The sequence below is a fragment of the Pleuronectes platessa genome, chromosome 11 (assembly GCF_947347685.1).
Source record: "Pleuronectes platessa chromosome 11, fPlePla1.1, whole genome shotgun sequence".
In the NCBI taxonomy this organism is placed as follows: Eukaryota; Metazoa; Chordata; class Actinopteri; order Pleuronectiformes; family Pleuronectidae; genus Pleuronectes; species Pleuronectes platessa.
Window position 1 is genome coordinate 26628087 of NC_070636.1, and position 15829 is coordinate 26643915.

Genomic DNA, 15829 nt, shown 5'->3' on the forward strand with positions numbered 1-15829 from the left:
CGCTAAGGTCCCTCAGCTCCCCGTGGCCCTCCCTCAGCTCCCCGTGGCCCTCGCTAAGGTCCCTCAGCTCCCTGTGGCCCTCGCTCAGCTCCCATTGGCTCCTGCAGAATGTTCCACTGCCACTAAAGCATCAAGTGAGCAAAATAAATTCTGTTGTCCTCATTGCAAGTTGATTTTAAACAAAAAAAACTTCAAAACACACAGCAGGAGAAAACACACCAACCTCCTTGAGACAATAACGAAGGACAGATTTTTGGCCTGTCAGTGTATCGATGGCACACATGGTGTGTTTGCAGTTGAAAAATCTTTTTGTGGTCCTGCAACACCCATACATGTAATCAAGAATATGTGGGGGCCAGCACAGAAGATCATCTGTGAGGTCGACCAGTGTCGTTTGAATGCTGACTTTGCTCAAAGGAGCGGGATGTTGCCTTTCGAGTGCCACCACATCCAATCATTATTGTATTGCCCACGCACTGACGGTCAAACCGTGACACTTGCAGGTGAGGCCTTGGAAAGAATGGTGGAAAACAAGTGGTTTGGTGAGGAGCGTAAGGCCGGCCTCTTGCGTTTCCAAAAAAATGCTGATGCTGAGGGTGTGCCTCTGTCTGTGCACTTGACTGTAGGTGGTCCACCATCTAAATTTCATATATCTGTTTATGAAAAAAAGGTAACATACCACAGCAGGTTGGGAAGAGTTATTGTGGCATATGATGCAAAGCAAAACACCTGGCATTGTCCCTGCTCTAAAGCGAGACAATCCTGTATCCATAAAGCTGTTGCTAAATGGCATCTGTTTGTAACAAAGAGGGAGCTTTTTAGGAAGGTGAAGAGCACAGAGGAAGAGACACTTAATCTTACCGAGATCAGCACAGTCCAATACGACAGCGACTCTGAGGACAGTTATCCACCAGATGACAGAAAAATCGCAAGGATGCTTAAATACCTCCTCAACAACAAAAAGCTCCCGGCAAATATACCCCAGGCTCTCATAGAGCAGTCGAGAGAGGGGAGAAGAGACGACAGCTTTCCTAAGCACCTTATCCCCAGAGAAACAAAGTGTGTAGAATGTGAATACACACTCTGTGAACATCTGATAACAGCGAAAGGCAAGATCCTGACAAGCACAGGTGTAGTTGAAGGTTGGTACCATCACAGGTCTTTCTATTGTGTTCTTATCAGTTAATGGGTGACATAATTTATATGTAGCCTACATGAGAAAAAGAAAAAAATGTTTCGACTAATCTCAAATTACATAAAAGCAATAATCATGATCTTTGGTTGGACTGTGTTTTTAGGAATATCAACATACAGGAAATCATGCCTGAACTGTGGCATGATTTACAGATACCAGGAGTGGGAGGAGGGTATCCACAACTTTGATGACCACATCATCCTGTCTCTGCACTTGTGCCCGATGGTCAGGAATGCACTACAGGTACTCTTTCTCTCTCTCTCTCTCTCTCTCTCTCTCTCTCTCTCTCTCTCTCTCTCTCTCTCTCTCTCTCTCTCTCTCTCTGTCTCTCTCTCTCTCTCTCTCTCTCTCTCTCTCTCTCTCACAGACACACACACACAAAAAAATGTGGGGAGAATAATAATGTCAACGGGACTTAGATGTGCTTTGCTACCGCAAGCACACTAATGATAAGATATCATTGCTTGTTCCTCTTTTATTAAAATGTATTCATTACAGATAATTTCTGTAAAATAAATGACGATTGAAGATGCAACTCTTACAAAATATATTACTTTTATTTTGAAATGTTATAACATTGGAATACTCCTGTTTCTCATAATTTTCCAGACCCATACAGCTATAAGCAAAGTGATAGAAATTATAGAGACAACGAAAAAGTTGTCCTTTCCAAACAAAGAAAGAGTATTGCAGGCATACCTCCACTTTGAGGCCCTGACCGACCATGAATACACGTACAGTTGTGTGTCATGTGGAAACAACCCAGCAGTTGTTGTTATGGACCTCCACAGAAAAGGGGTTTTCAATATGCCAGGTGAGTTATGCTATTATTTCACATATGTTAGCTTCATTGTTTGTATAGCACCTTATCTGTCTCTGTATTGTGTAACATCATATTACCCATGCCCTTGTATAACCATGCATCAAAATGTCGTGTTCGGAGTGTTTTTTTAGTGATTGTGCTATGAATAACAAACTATTGTTTTAACAGTGAGTGACATCCCAAGTCCACCTGAAGGCTATGATGGAAATGTTGACATGGACCATTTCTGGAACACTGTGGCCACAGAAATGCTCAGTCGGGGATTAATTCCATGTAAGTCTCGTCAAAAGACAGAACAGCTAAAGAACAGTTGGAGAGAGAGTAAAGTATATTAAAATGTGTTTAATGTTGTGATTATGATAGCTAATACTCATCACATTTGTTCACAAAGATGGACGGAAGAACCCTTTTGTTGTGCCACCTGTGGTGTCCTGTCATTTTAGTTTGTTAATTTCAGTCTTTGTGTTTTCTACTTCCTGTTTTATTTTGTAGCTTCACTTTCACTGTCTTGTTCCAGCTTCTCGGTGTCTCACTTCCTGTCTTTGATTGTCTTCCCAGTCCTCATGTGTTTCACCTGGGGTTAATTGTTCCTGCCTTCCCTCTGTGTCTTCTTAAGCCTCTGTGTTCCCCAAGCCCCTTGTCGGTTTGTACTAGTTGTTTTCTCCCCACGTCGTGAGAAATGGTTTGTTTGCTCCTGCTGTTTCGTCCAGCTTCTCCTGCTTCCTCGTTCCTTGTTCTCAGTGCGCCTTGTCGCCAGTGTTACTTTTGTTAGTGCTCTTGTTTTGTTTTTGTCTTGTTTAAACCCTTTTTATTATATTAAATACCTTTTGTTTGTAACCTCTGCATCCTGGGTCCATCTCCTCCTTCAAACCGTAACAGAACAAACCGACCAAACTATGGAGTCAGCAGAGGCTAGTTTTTTTAGTTTTCTTTTCTCAAACCCTTTTGAGGGAACCCGCCTTCAACAGAGGTCTGCAGTTGGTGGCGGAGGTCGGAGCAGTAACCCGTATTACGGAACCCGCCTGGCTTTTGGTGGACCCCCGCAGCCTTCAGCAGAGGTCTGCAGTTGGTGGCAGAGGTGAGAGGACTAACCTCGCACCCGTAAAGCCAGCTCGCAGGCACCATCCCCCAGCCGTAGTCCTCTACGCTGGAAGCGACGGGGTTTTTTGGGGACCCCCCAACCTCAAGGGGTTTCCTCTGGCTGATTGCGGACGTGAGAGAGGGGGGATCCACAGCCGAAGCAGGGACCAGCATGCTCACAGGGACCAGCCACCTACAGTCCCGACTGGGTCGCAGTCCCCAGCTCCACGCCGGAGGCTCTCAGCTGATGTCTCTCATTCTTCGACGTCAGTGGTCCTCACAGCGGCGTCTGCTCCATCACCTGCTTCGGTTCCAGCTCCACGCCGGAGGCTTCCAGCTGATGTCTCTCGTTCTCCGACGTCAGTGGTCCTCACAGCGGCGTCTACTCCCGCACCTGCTCCGGTCCCAGCTCCACGCCGGAGGCTTCCAGCTGATGTCTCTCGTTCTCTGACGTCAGTGGTCCTCACAGCGGCGTCTGCTCCAGCATCAGCTCCTGTGCCTGCTCCGCGCCGGAGGCTCTCGGCTGACGTCCTCTGTGTTTCGGCGTCGGAGATCCTCGCGGTGCCAGCTCCGCACCCAGCTCCCGTGCCTGCTCCGCGCCGGAGGCTCTCGGCTGACGTCCTCTGTGTTTCGGCGTCGGAGATCCTCGCGGTGCCAGCTCCGCACCCTGCTCCCGTGCCTGCTCCGCGCCGGAGGCTCTCGGCTGACGTCCTCCGTGTTTCGGCGTCGGAGATCCTCGCGGTGCCAGCTCCGCACCCAGCTCCCGTGCCTGCTCCGCGCCGGAGGCTCTCGGCTGACGTCCTCCGTGTTTCGGCGTCGGAGATCCTCGCGGTGCCAGCTCCGCACCCAGCTCCCGTGCCTGCTCCGCGCCGGAGGCTCTCGGCTGACGTCCTCCGTGTTTCGGCGTCGGAGATCCTCGCGGTGCCAGCTCCGCACCCAGCTCCCGTGCCTGCTCCGCGCCGGAGGCTCTCGGCTGACGTCCTCCGTGTTTCGGCGTCGGAGATCCTCGCGGTGCCAGCTCCGCACCCGGCTCCCGTGCCTGCTCCGCGCCGGAGGCTCTCTGCTGACGTCCTCTGTGTTTCGGCGTCGGAGATCCTCGCGGTGCCAGCTCTGCACCCAGCTCCGGTCCCTGCTCCTGTGCCTGCTCCGTGCCGGAGGCTCTCTGCTGACGTCCTCTGTGTTTCGGCGTCGGAGATCCTCGCGGTGCCTGCTCCGCGCCGGAGGCTCTCTGCTGACGTCCTCTGTGTTTCGGCGTCGGAGATCCTCGCGGTGCCAGCTCTGCACCCAGCTCCGGTCCCTGCTCCTGTGCCTGCTCCGTGCCGGAGGCTCTCTGCTGACGTCCTCTGTGTTTCGGCGTCGGAGATCCTCGCGGTGCCAGCTCCGCACCCTGCTCCCGTGCCTGCTCCGCGCCGGAGGCTCTCGGCTGACGTCCTCCGTGTTTCGGCGTCGGAGATCCTCGCGGTGCCAGCTCTGCACCCAGCCCCAGTCCCTGCTCCCGTGCCTGCTCCGCGCCGGAGGCTCTCGGCTGACATCCTCTGTGTTTCGGCGTCGGAGATCCTCGCGGTGCCAGCTCTGCACCCAGCTCCGGTCCCTGCTCCCGTGCCTGCTCCGCGCCGGAGGCTCTCGGCTGACGTCCTCTGTGTTTCGGCGTCGGAGATCCTCGCTGTGCCGGCTCCGCACACAGCACCTGTGCCTGCTCCGCGCCGGAGGCTCTCGGCTGACGTCCTCTGTGTTGCGGCGTCTGAGATCCTCGCGGTGCCAGCTCCAGTTCTTGCCCCACGCCCAGGGTTGAGGCCGAAGCTCTTGCCCTCAGCACCTGACTGGTCTTCGGTCCACCTGCCCATGCAGCCCCCGTGCTGGGCTCCGGACCGCCCTTCCGAGCCTCAAAACTCTGTCCCTGAGTGGCCATGGCGCAGCCCTCCTGAGCCTCAGAACTCTGTCCCGGAGCGGCCAAGGCGCCGCCCTCCTGAGGAGCTCCCGTGCTTGGCTCCTGACCGGCCTCCAGGTTGTCCAGCAGAGCCCTTGAACTCTGTCCCTGAGCGGCCACGGCGCTGCCCCCACGAGCCTCAGAACTCTGCCCTTGTGCGGCCACGGCGCCGTCCTCCTGAGCCTCTGCGCTCAGCCCCGAAGCGGCCACGGAGCCGTCGGGTTGAGACTATGTACTTTGTCCCTGACCGGCCTCCGGGCCGTCCTCCTGAGGAGCCCCCGTGTTGCGTTCCTGTCCGGCCACGGGGCCGTCCACCTGAGACATTATGCCAGGTTCCGAAGCGGCCACGGAGCCGTCGGTCCGAGAACCTGGGCACGTCCCGGAGTCCCTCCTCCGGTTCCCCCCTCCTCCCTCCCGATTCGGTGCTTGTTATGGACCGTCTGGAATCCGGTCCTTGAGGGGGGGGTACTGTGGTGTCCTGTCATTTTAGTTTGTTAATTTCAGTCTGTGTTTTCTACTTCCTGTTTTATTTTGTAGCTTCACTTTCACTGTCTTGTTCCAGCTTCTCGGTGTCTCACTTCCTGTCTTTGATTGTCTTCCCAGTCCTCATGTGTTTCACCTGGGGTTAATTGTTCCTGCCTTCCCTCTGTGTCTTCTTAAGCCTCTGTGTTCCCCAAGCCCCTTGTCGGTTTGTACTAGTTGTTTTCTCCCCACGTCGTGAGAAATGGTTTGTTTGCTCCTGCTGTTTCGTCCAGCTTCTCCTGCTTCCTCGTTCCTTGTTCTCAGTGCGCCTTGTCGCCAGTGTTACTTTTGTTAGTGCTCTTGTTTTGTTTTTGTCTTGTTTAAACCCTTTTTATTATATTAAATACCTTTTTGTTTGTAACCTCTGCATCCTGGGTCCATCTCCTCCTTCAAACCGTAACACCACCAAGTTATAATCACTGGGCCCCCTGGATTGGCCCACACACCCGGAGGTCAAATTCTGTGTTGAACACAGAATTCGAAAAATTGCAAAGCCCCAAAACGGATGGAGATGATAACTTTAATGATGATGAAAAAATGAATGAGGAACGGCTCACAGATGAGCTTGTGAACCTGAAGGTGAATGAGTTGATGAAATATGCCAAATCCACTTCTTTGTGCTAATAAAAAATGTGTTTATGCTATATTAACAATATCAACTTAATTGCATGTTCACAACAGGTACAGGAGGTCAGGGCACTGTGCAAACAGTGTGGTGTGGATGATAAGGGGTCCAAGATAGATATGGTTATGAGACTGTCTGACAAAATGTCTAGTAGAGTCACCTACAACAAGGTGTTTGAGAAAGTGTGGGGTGCTTCTGGTAAGTGAAATGATATGGAATGTTGAAGATATTTTCACTTTGTTATACATTGTTGTGTTAAAGAAATTACTTATCATTATGTAGTAGGTTAGCTATACATGCTCCTAATGTCAGTTATTACTGTTTTTTTCTGTTTCACAGGTGGTTGGGCAGTAATCACTTGCCCATGTGGGGTTGTCTTTTCAGTAAAATTCAACCTTAGAGCAGAGAGTCCACGTGACTTTGTCGACCTCTTGCTGTCCTGGAAACACCTCCCCAATGTGGCTGTGTATGATTATGCCAGGGGTCTGGCACTGCATGCCAACCACAGGCAGCCAGGAATATTTGCCCCTTTTCAGGGAGGGTTACTGGATCCCACCCCAGAAAACGTGAAGCAGGCCTCGGAGGGAAAGGTCCATGTCAGCTTGCCCTGGCTGAAATTTCAAAAAAAGCCAGCTGACAAAGATGGTCACCCTCTTACTGGATCTTCACAGTATTTTGCTTTAAACGATGTGTTCCACCAGGGGAACAGCAAAGACCAGTGTGAAGTTCTAAGAAAACTGGAGCTTGTTCCTGAACTTGCTGGTCTAATTAACAGCCAGTGTGCCGAGCAGCTGTTTTCAGGGATGAGAAAAAACAACTACTTTTTAAATCAGACAACCCCATCAACACACATTTTTCTACAAAGAAACATTCTCCACCATTACAACATGGCAAGAAACCAAACAATCAAAAATCAGTACAGCAAGATTGTTCCTCTAGATGTTTCATTGCAGTTTGACACCCATGGAAGGGTAGTCTTAGGTATGGAATTGAATAATTATGCACATTTGTCGTCTTCATCTACTTTAGACAATAAAGTTTGTTGCATGTTTTTCCTATAGCTCACTCCCCATCAGCTGCGATGTCAACTGGGTCATATGGGAAAGAACAAGAAGACTCTCATGAGTATGAGTCAGAAGTAGAAATGCAGTGTGACACCCTTGGAATGGTAGTCTTAGGTATGGGATTGAATATTTATGCACATTTGTCGTCTTCATCTACTTTAGACAATAAAGTTTGTTGCATGTTTTTCCTATAGCTCACTCCCCATCAGCCGTGATGTCAACTGGGTCATCAGGGAAAGAACAAGAAGACTCTCAAGAGTGTGAGTCATGGCTCTATTTTGCACATCAATCAAATGAGAAATGTGACATTTCACACTTAATTTAATTTTTCGGTTGTTGCTTTCTACACTAGTAAATGATGACAGTGAGCAGAGACCTCATGGACACTTCCCTAGTCTCCACAAGTTTTCAGCACACAGAGCATACTGGGGACAGAAACTCCAAGTTAACCATTGTGCCACTGTGGTTATCTATGAATGTCACTCATATAATCATACATGTATAAACACTTTGTTTTCTTGCACTAGCTGTCTCATGTCTTGGATGAGACCAAAAGTCACACTCAGCACCTTGCAATGGTGAATAACATCATCCTGACCCGCTTTGACTTTTGGACTCTGGGTTTGCAGCAGGACATGGAGGGAACGGTAGGCATAGAGAATGTGCTGTGCTGATATGGTTTATGTAATATTTTTCAAAATCTTTCAATAATTTGTGTTTATGTGTTCTACTAGATCCTGAACTCTTGTCTCAAAATGATTGAGAAGGTAGTGTAACTCCTGTGAAATATTTAATTCAAAATGATTGGATAGTCTAGTTCAACAGTCAATATATTTTGAGAGTAAGAGATTTAGCAAACTTTCTCTGTTATAGAGAGTAGAGAACCTGTTTGCTGCAGACAGCTATGTCATTTCCTCTTGGTTCCCACCATCATCGAGGAATCCCATGGATTACCTTCCGGTAATTTGTTTAAAAGTTTTGCTTTATTGAGTGAAGTTTGAGCATTTAATATTCAGCTATCGTTGTCTTTTTACAGGATAATGCAGCCAGTCTGCAGTGGATTATTTTCCCAGTGTCCGTACCTGGACATTGGACACTCTGTGTAAATACCTTTTTATATTTTCTTCCTTTTTTTTCTTTACACAACAAGTTGCTCATTGCTGATTTGAATGTTTTTCTATAATTAAATCCATGTGAGTTCTGCTGGGATTCCAGGAACATTACACAACTCACTGCAACTGGTTATATTTGAATTGAAATATTTAACAGATACTGAGGCCACAGGCTAGGGAGATTTTCTTCCTAGATTCCCTCTGGGGCAGCGGTTGGAGAGATGAGAGTAGAACCAGTCTATTCAGGTTTTTAGGGCAACTCACATAATCCCATCTGGACAGTGGTAGTTCTGTTTTAAACCACTTGTCCTTTTGTTGGTTTTAATCAATGGTTCTGTTTTTATTTGATCTAAAATATTCCATTCCATATTCCAACAATTTTCATTCCTTAAACAGATGGAAACAGAACTATTTATCTTTTTGAGTTGGGCAGTTCTGTTTAAGCCCGTTATGAAAACTTTTTTATTTGAAGTTCCAACCTCTTCCTTCTTCAGTTCAAGCTTTGTTCCAAGCGTTTATGCATGCTTTTCAATCAAAAGTTGATTGAAGTTGAGTTACTTTTATTTACTTCGCTTATTATTTGTACAGACACGTAGCTCACAGCCTCTCTTCTGGCCCCTGGAGAGAGCTTGGTGTGGATGATGTCCAGGTGAGACATTACATAATAGCATTTGCTAACTTTTTACTATTTTCTTGCCATACTTTTATTAAAATACATTGTTCACACCTCAGGGCCTAACAAAGCAAGAGTTCTCCAACAACTGCGGCGTGTTTGTTTTGATGGTAAGACCTAATCAGCATGTTATAGCATTGCTGTAAAAATGTTTGCTTGCTACATTAAAACCACATTAATTTGTATTGAAAAAAATGTATCATTGGGAATACGCCTGACATTATATTAACCAGTACCTCTTGACTTACAGTACACTCTGTACATTGTAATGGGGGCCAAGTGCGATTTCAGCGAGGTATGTGTAAATCGTGACATATTAACATCTTCCTGCATTTCCTTCTTCAAAGGAAAACATGCTGCAAATTAGGAGATGGTGGTGTCTCACTCTCCTGCAGAACTTCCCCATGCCGTAAGTGCCCTGAATATCACACTTTTGAATCAAATCACAAAAAAAAACAGTTTTACTCACTGTCAACAGACCAACATGAATGTTTTCATAGTGAATGTATGTTGTCATTAAATCACTAAGGTCTGAAGAAGACCGATTGCAGGACAGGAAACGGCGACGAGTGGAAGGAGGGCTACAGGTGAGAGGTCATGTGATTAATTAGTCTTGTAGTCAACTATTGCTAGACCAAATCGTAATCCCTCCACTTATTTCAATTATCTGTTTTACATCTTGCATTGTTATTGTGCCTATAAGAACTGCAATCTGTTTCCTTTATAGACGCTGGGAAATTGACAAACTGCAAACCGGGAACAGGGTTGGAAGGATGGTGAAAATAAAAAAAATCAATGATGCAAAGTCTTCTGTCTGGTTTATTTGACTTAGCTAATATAATTGAGTGTTCAAAATAATATGTGTCTGGTTTTTATATATATTTATTTATTCATTTTTCATAGTAAAAAAAGACATTTGACAAGTTAAAAGTATGTCTCTAAGTCATTGTGCTGTGCTGTATTGACGTTTGAGAATGTGCTGCCGGATCTGCGCCACAAGATGGCGCCCCCGAGCTCGAGCGAAACGTTTAGACCAGCCCACATTTAGGGAAATTTAAGCTCCTCCTCGATCTGCGAGCTGCAGCCAGGGGCACTTGGTATTTCTTCGCCCGATCTCCGCCATCTTTCTTTTCAAACAAGCAGGTAAGTCAAATGCACGATTTTTCTCTTAACATATATTAAATGATATATCATGTAAGATATTAAATTGTCCCCTGAATATGTTATGTTTTCATAAGAGCCAAGCTATTATATAATTCTATTAGTCATGCTTGTTGCGGCGGCCCTCATATTTACGTCGGGAAGTACGGAGTCGAGTCTCCCAGCATGAAAGCACCACAGGTAACTCCTTACGCTAAGTGTTCATATGCGGTCACTTCGGTTTTTGTGTTCTACAGTTCTGGTTAGTTGCTCCGTACTTTCACCGGGGACGAGTCGGGGCAGCTGCAAAACAGGTGTTTTAACGCCGCATGAGCTGAGCGTGACTGGCTCAGCTCATGCAGCGTTAAAACACCTGTACACACCCACTCAGGCCGGGGCAGACCGGGGCAGGAGACAGAAAGGACGGCGTATATTCACATCAAGCTAACTCTGTGAACCAAGGATTTATTTCACCCAGACTAGAGTCGGTGAGTTTGGAAGACGTGCGTTTTATTGTGGGTTAACATCAAGGAGCTAGCGGGGCTAGATGCTAGTGTTAGCCTTAGCTAGCCGTTTGCCAAGTTCTCCGACGCCCTAGCGAAACACTCGTTTAAAACCGTCCCCGGTGTCTTTCTTCATAGAGCCTGAGCCCCAAAGTTTGACATTAAAGTGCATCTGCATCTCTGAAAATGTCACCGGGCTCAGCGGCTTCACTCCTCCCTGAAGTTTGATGTTTGTGGACATCTGTGATGGCCCCCTGGTTTCGCGCACATCTCCCCGCTGAAACGGTCTGGCGGAGAGGGGCTGCTGGGGAGACTGGGTGCTTCGGGTGGTCGCGGCGGCCCTCGTATTTCCGTCGGGACAGACTGGAGACTAGTCTCCCTGTGTGAAAGCACCACAGGTAACTCGTTACGCTAAGCGGACTCAGTTCAGTATTTCTGTGCCAGGGCGACATGACATCCTTTGTATTAATGTTGGGATGTATGGAGATGACGGCGATAAGTGCTCACTGTGTGGAAGCAGCGCAGTCTACAATGAACCTACATGTAATACTGTTTAATGTAGGTTCATTGTAGACTCTTTACACAGCTCTAACTAGACGCTGAATAGAAACGTACCCATTTCGTCCAGTATTAATGGACTTTTATATTCTTAACATGATTTTGTTCCTGACGTTCCAGGTGGTTACTTGAGCCCAGGACACAAGATTAACCTAAGGTGAGTTAAAATCCAAGAATGAAGAGCTTCATTTCCATAGAATGTATTGTGACTCTATGTACAGGGCAGTGTCTTCTGAAGTGAGCAAAATAATTCCAATAACCAATAATGCTTTGAATGTACATTTGAGATGTGTGTATTGCTTTCAGACGAGTTTGACAAATGTCAGCATTTCCCTCAACCTCTATGGAGGCCGAAAAATGACGTAAGTATAAATAAATAAAGGCATAACAAATAAATAAGGAAATGCATAAATAAATAGGACATACATGATGAAATGTCTTACATTTATTTCCACATTAATAAATTACCATTTTATTATTTCTGTATTTCTGTGTCTGCATGCTAATGAGAAAGGTGGTCCTAACTAGTGATGTGTCCTCCCGTGTCGAGGCTTCGAAGCGTGTGTCGAGTAATCGAGGATGATTTTTATGAAGCGCGTATCGATGCTTGTGTTGATGACGTATGTGATGACGGTCGAAGCCTCGCGAGCCGGCCGAGCACGTCACTGATTCAGGAAAGGGTTCGCGGGTTTGGTGTGCAATTCAAAATAAAAGGAGTCGTGAAACGCAATGGATTCCCCCCCACACTACTTTGCTTGGGACTTTATTGTGCGTTTGCTTGCAATATATTCTGAGTATTGCAGGGAGGAAAGGAATTTATTTCCTAACTTGTACAAACTTGCGGTATCTTTTCTTTGTACCCCAGCATCATCTGTGCGCTGTGAAATGATACTTTCTAAAGCAGGCGAAATTATTTCAAAAAAATGAATCCGCCTGAAACCCAGCACTGTTGAGAAGCTGTGGTTTTTAAATAAAAATAAATTAACTGTTATCCATTTTTTACGTGTACGTGTATTGGCATCACAAACATCATTAATTTGTTTATTCAATTCAAAGCTTCACACACCAAAGCCATGGTTTCATTATAATTACATTACATTTAATGTCCACTTGATGGCGCAGTAGAGCAAATGAAGCACCATGAAGCTTCGGCCCATGAGCGAACCAATTGGATGGAAAGCTTCAAAGCTTCATGAAGCTTCATCTCGCCATCACTAGTCCTAACCTATTCTCATGGAGGATTGGTCACAGTAGTGCCTACAGAAGACAAGAGGTCCTAAACAAAAAGCCCAGCCTAAAGGATTTCAAGGACAGATGACCTGCACTATTCAATCAAAGAGCGGTAATTATGGAACTGAAGTGATCAAAGTTTCTCAGCTTTTGTATTAATTGGTAGTCCATAGTTTCTGTATTAGTTGTACTTTTTGGTGTATTTATATTTTTGTGGTTGTATATTCATGCTTCTGTGGCTACTTATCAAAAACCTAAGGTTGTGTACCAGTCCGTTTGTGTAAGGATACCATATCAATTGTCATTTGTTTAAGATCAACGAAGAGTTCAAGAGGCTCATGGCTGTTCCCCTGGAGGAGAAATTCATGGCCCAGTTAGATATGCACTCCAGTGAGCTGATCAGAGTCATCCGTTCCAAAGGAGGAGCAACACGCCACAAGATTGCTGGCATCATGCAGATTTTGGACCAGGTAGATGTGTATAATCAGAGGAGATCCTGATTTTTCTTAGTAGCTAAGGGGGGTGTCACAGGTTATCTGTATCATTTATAGATACATAAACATGGGCAGACCAATGTTGACCACGTCTTTGATTTACAGGTCCTGTTTTCAGCTGTAGGAAAGCTACACCATTGGACTCACATTTTTCTTTTTTTTATGAAAATCTAGAATCACGTATGCCTCTTTTAAGCAGATGAAAGAGTTTAGCTGTAAGAGTTAAGATATCTGTTTTTAGAGATTTGGAAAATTAATCAAGATAACTTTTTCCTAGGCTGAGGATATTCATCTTTTGGAAAGTGTCTACTGAAAGCCCTCATAATATTCCTTGGAGAAGATGCAGATGACCTGATCAAGAAATATCTTGTAAGTTTTAACACAAATATGCATGTCAGTCCAGGGGACATACATAAAAATCCTACACATGGTGCATTTTAGTTCTACCTAATGCATAGTAACATCAACCTAGCTTACCGAAAACCTCTGCATTTCACATTTGAAGTGCTCCAGAAAATCATCATGCAGCTTGAGCAGCACAAGATGTTCCAAATGGTCAAAAATCTCTACGGCAAACTCCTAAGATCACAGTAATACACACTACCATGTAGTGCCAGCTTTTGTTTGTTTGTTTTTTTTGTTTCAAAACCAGACAGTCTTTTTAATTTAATTGATTTTTGAATTTTGCTGTAATAATGGTTACCCGTTAAGTTAAATAAAAATACTGAGAACGGGAAATTGTAGCGGTTGTTGTTCAGCTTAGTCTCATTCAAACACAACAATTCATTTAAGCCCCTTTTCCCAATGGCCAAAAACCAGTTTAAACCATTTAAAATTAAAATAATTCTGGTGTAATTATATAGGTGAGCTTGGTTTTTAAGTTGAAAGTCCATTAAATATTCAGAAAATCTTTGTAAAAGAACACAAAACTAAATTTACAATAAACAGTTAATTTTGCAATTGTAAACCCAATATCTAAGTTAAGTTTGACATGTTTTGAAAGATTAATGAAGTTATTTTGTGTGTTGTATACTGTTATATTACATCTAATATAAAGTAATATACAGCCTTTTTACATAAAATAATGCCATTAAAACCAACTAATAACAGCACATTTCTGTAAATTTAAGCTTTATTATGCATATTACAATGTTTATGTACCATCTTTATAGGTAATTTCATTGTTTTAAAACAAAAAATGTTTCTAATTAAACGTTAAAAACAACCTGAAAGTAAGGCAAAATCTTGTTATATTACAACTATAAAATGTATTTTAATTATGGAAAATAACCGTATTTTTATGAGAAAGTAATTTTCTGTCAATTCACGGTATTTTTTTGGCGCCCCAGCTGTCGGAAAATTACCGTTTTTTTAAGTTTTTTTTTATAACAGTGTAGTTGACTCCTCACCAAAAGTACTTTGAATTATCTTGACAGTGTCTTTCTCCTCCTTGGTGAACCTGCCAAGGCTCAGAACCACCAGGAATGCATGAGGACCTGGAGCAGACAGAGAGATACATGTCTTGATCCTCTTCAATACTTTTCCACTGGGAGAAGTGCTTCTTCATTACAATGAACTCACCAGTTTAAATCCTGGAATTAAACACCATGCACACACACAACAAAGGAGGAGCAGTGTGTAAATATGGAGCATGAAACCAGTTGGCAATATATGCTTTTGATGGTGGGTGTTGCCGTGTGTTTCTTATCTGCATGAAGTTTAGAGGGGGAGAGTGTAAGCCAAGTTATTTTCTCCAATTGACAGATGCCATTCTAAATGCCTCACTTGCAGACAATTGGTAAATGCTAACCAAGCCGTTGAGCAGGAGTACCAAGTAGAGCCCATGAGTTGGAATTGCTGGTATCTTTCTTGGGACATTTACATCGTCATGGGCTCAACTTTTGGGGGATTTTTGGGCAGTGATAGTGCACTGATAGTTGTTTTTACGGGACAAATCAAGCCTATATTTCTCTCCTGACGGTTTATCAATGGTATATTATTTTGAATCAATATCTTGCAGATATAATATATATATATATATATATATATATATATAAATATTTTTGTTTGTCTTTTAACGCAGCCTTGAAACAATGTAACCCCTGAATTGAGACACAATTTAAATAAGCGAGGTGTTGAGACGTGTAACAGCACATTGCTGGTTTGACTATTGGGGATTTGTTTACAACAAGAAAGAGTGCAGTAATAATTTATCATCAATAATTTAATAAATCTGCTGCAGTAGAAGACTCCAAAATTGATTTCCCAACGTTCCTGGTCACAGTTCTTGCTTACACACACCTACCACTCACTTGTTCTTATCTCCTCCATCAGTCCAATAACATTTCATTGTTACATTTTTTGCCAGACTGTCTACTGAGCCATGGCATGTTCTCTTTTTGAACATATATCTGTGTATCAATTAACAAAATCAATTAGCAAAATCACATATCTGATACATTTTAACTGACATGTTAAAGTGACATGGCATGACATATGACATTTTTTGTGATTTAGTAAGGAGAATAAGGTCAAAGGGAAGCTACGCAAGTCAGCCACTAATTTCTACTACACTGAAAAAAGTGTAACAAAGCTGTTGTTCGTTTAATATGTTTTTTTTTTTTCATTCCAATGAATAAAAAAAAATACTTTGCTCAATTAAACTAAACTTTCTTATTTATGTGTATGGTTTAATCCAATTTTTTTACTTTACTATAATGTAAACTGACAGGGAGGCACCGAACTGATTTTTTAAATTTTAATCAAATCATTTTTAATTGAGTGATTCGCACATGCGCTTTCTTTAAAATTACTGGCGGCAACCTACTTCCGATGTGGTGAATAATATCAGTCCCTACGGCGTTGTGGTAAGGTTAAGGTAAG

The 15829-nt window shown here is 44.2% G+C and overlaps 1 protein-coding gene and 1 long non-coding RNA gene across 3 annotated transcripts; both read left to right on the forward strand.

Annotated features, from left to right (window-relative positions):
- Positions 1 to 10: 10 nt before the first annotated feature.
- On the forward strand, positions 11 to 8012 carry LOC128450385 (uncharacterized; the record flags this gene model as incomplete). Its single annotated transcript, XM_053433795.1, has 12 exons — positions 11 to 1142; positions 1299 to 1438; positions 1805 to 2009; positions 2187 to 2291; positions 2410 to 2446; positions 5958 to 6126; positions 6229 to 6370; positions 6512 to 7153; positions 7234 to 7340; positions 7470 to 7496; positions 7764 to 7883; positions 7971 to 8012. Coding segments are annotated over 12 exons (2868 nt in total), but the record flags the coding sequence as incomplete, so codon positions are not given.
- Positions 8013 to 10104: 2092 nt separating this feature from the next.
- Positions 10105 to 15478, forward strand: LOC128451562 (uncharacterized). Of its 2 annotated transcripts, none has more exons than XR_008340122.1 (6): positions 10105 to 10164; positions 11343 to 11379; positions 11529 to 11584; positions 12767 to 12922; positions 13224 to 13315; positions 14383 to 15478. It is a non-coding gene; the product is annotated as an uncharacterized LOC128451562 (long non-coding RNA). The 2 variants fall into 2 exon arrangements; XR_008340123.1 differs by having other exon boundaries at positions 14414 to 15478.
- The last annotated feature ends 351 nt before the right edge of the window (positions 15479 to 15829 follow it).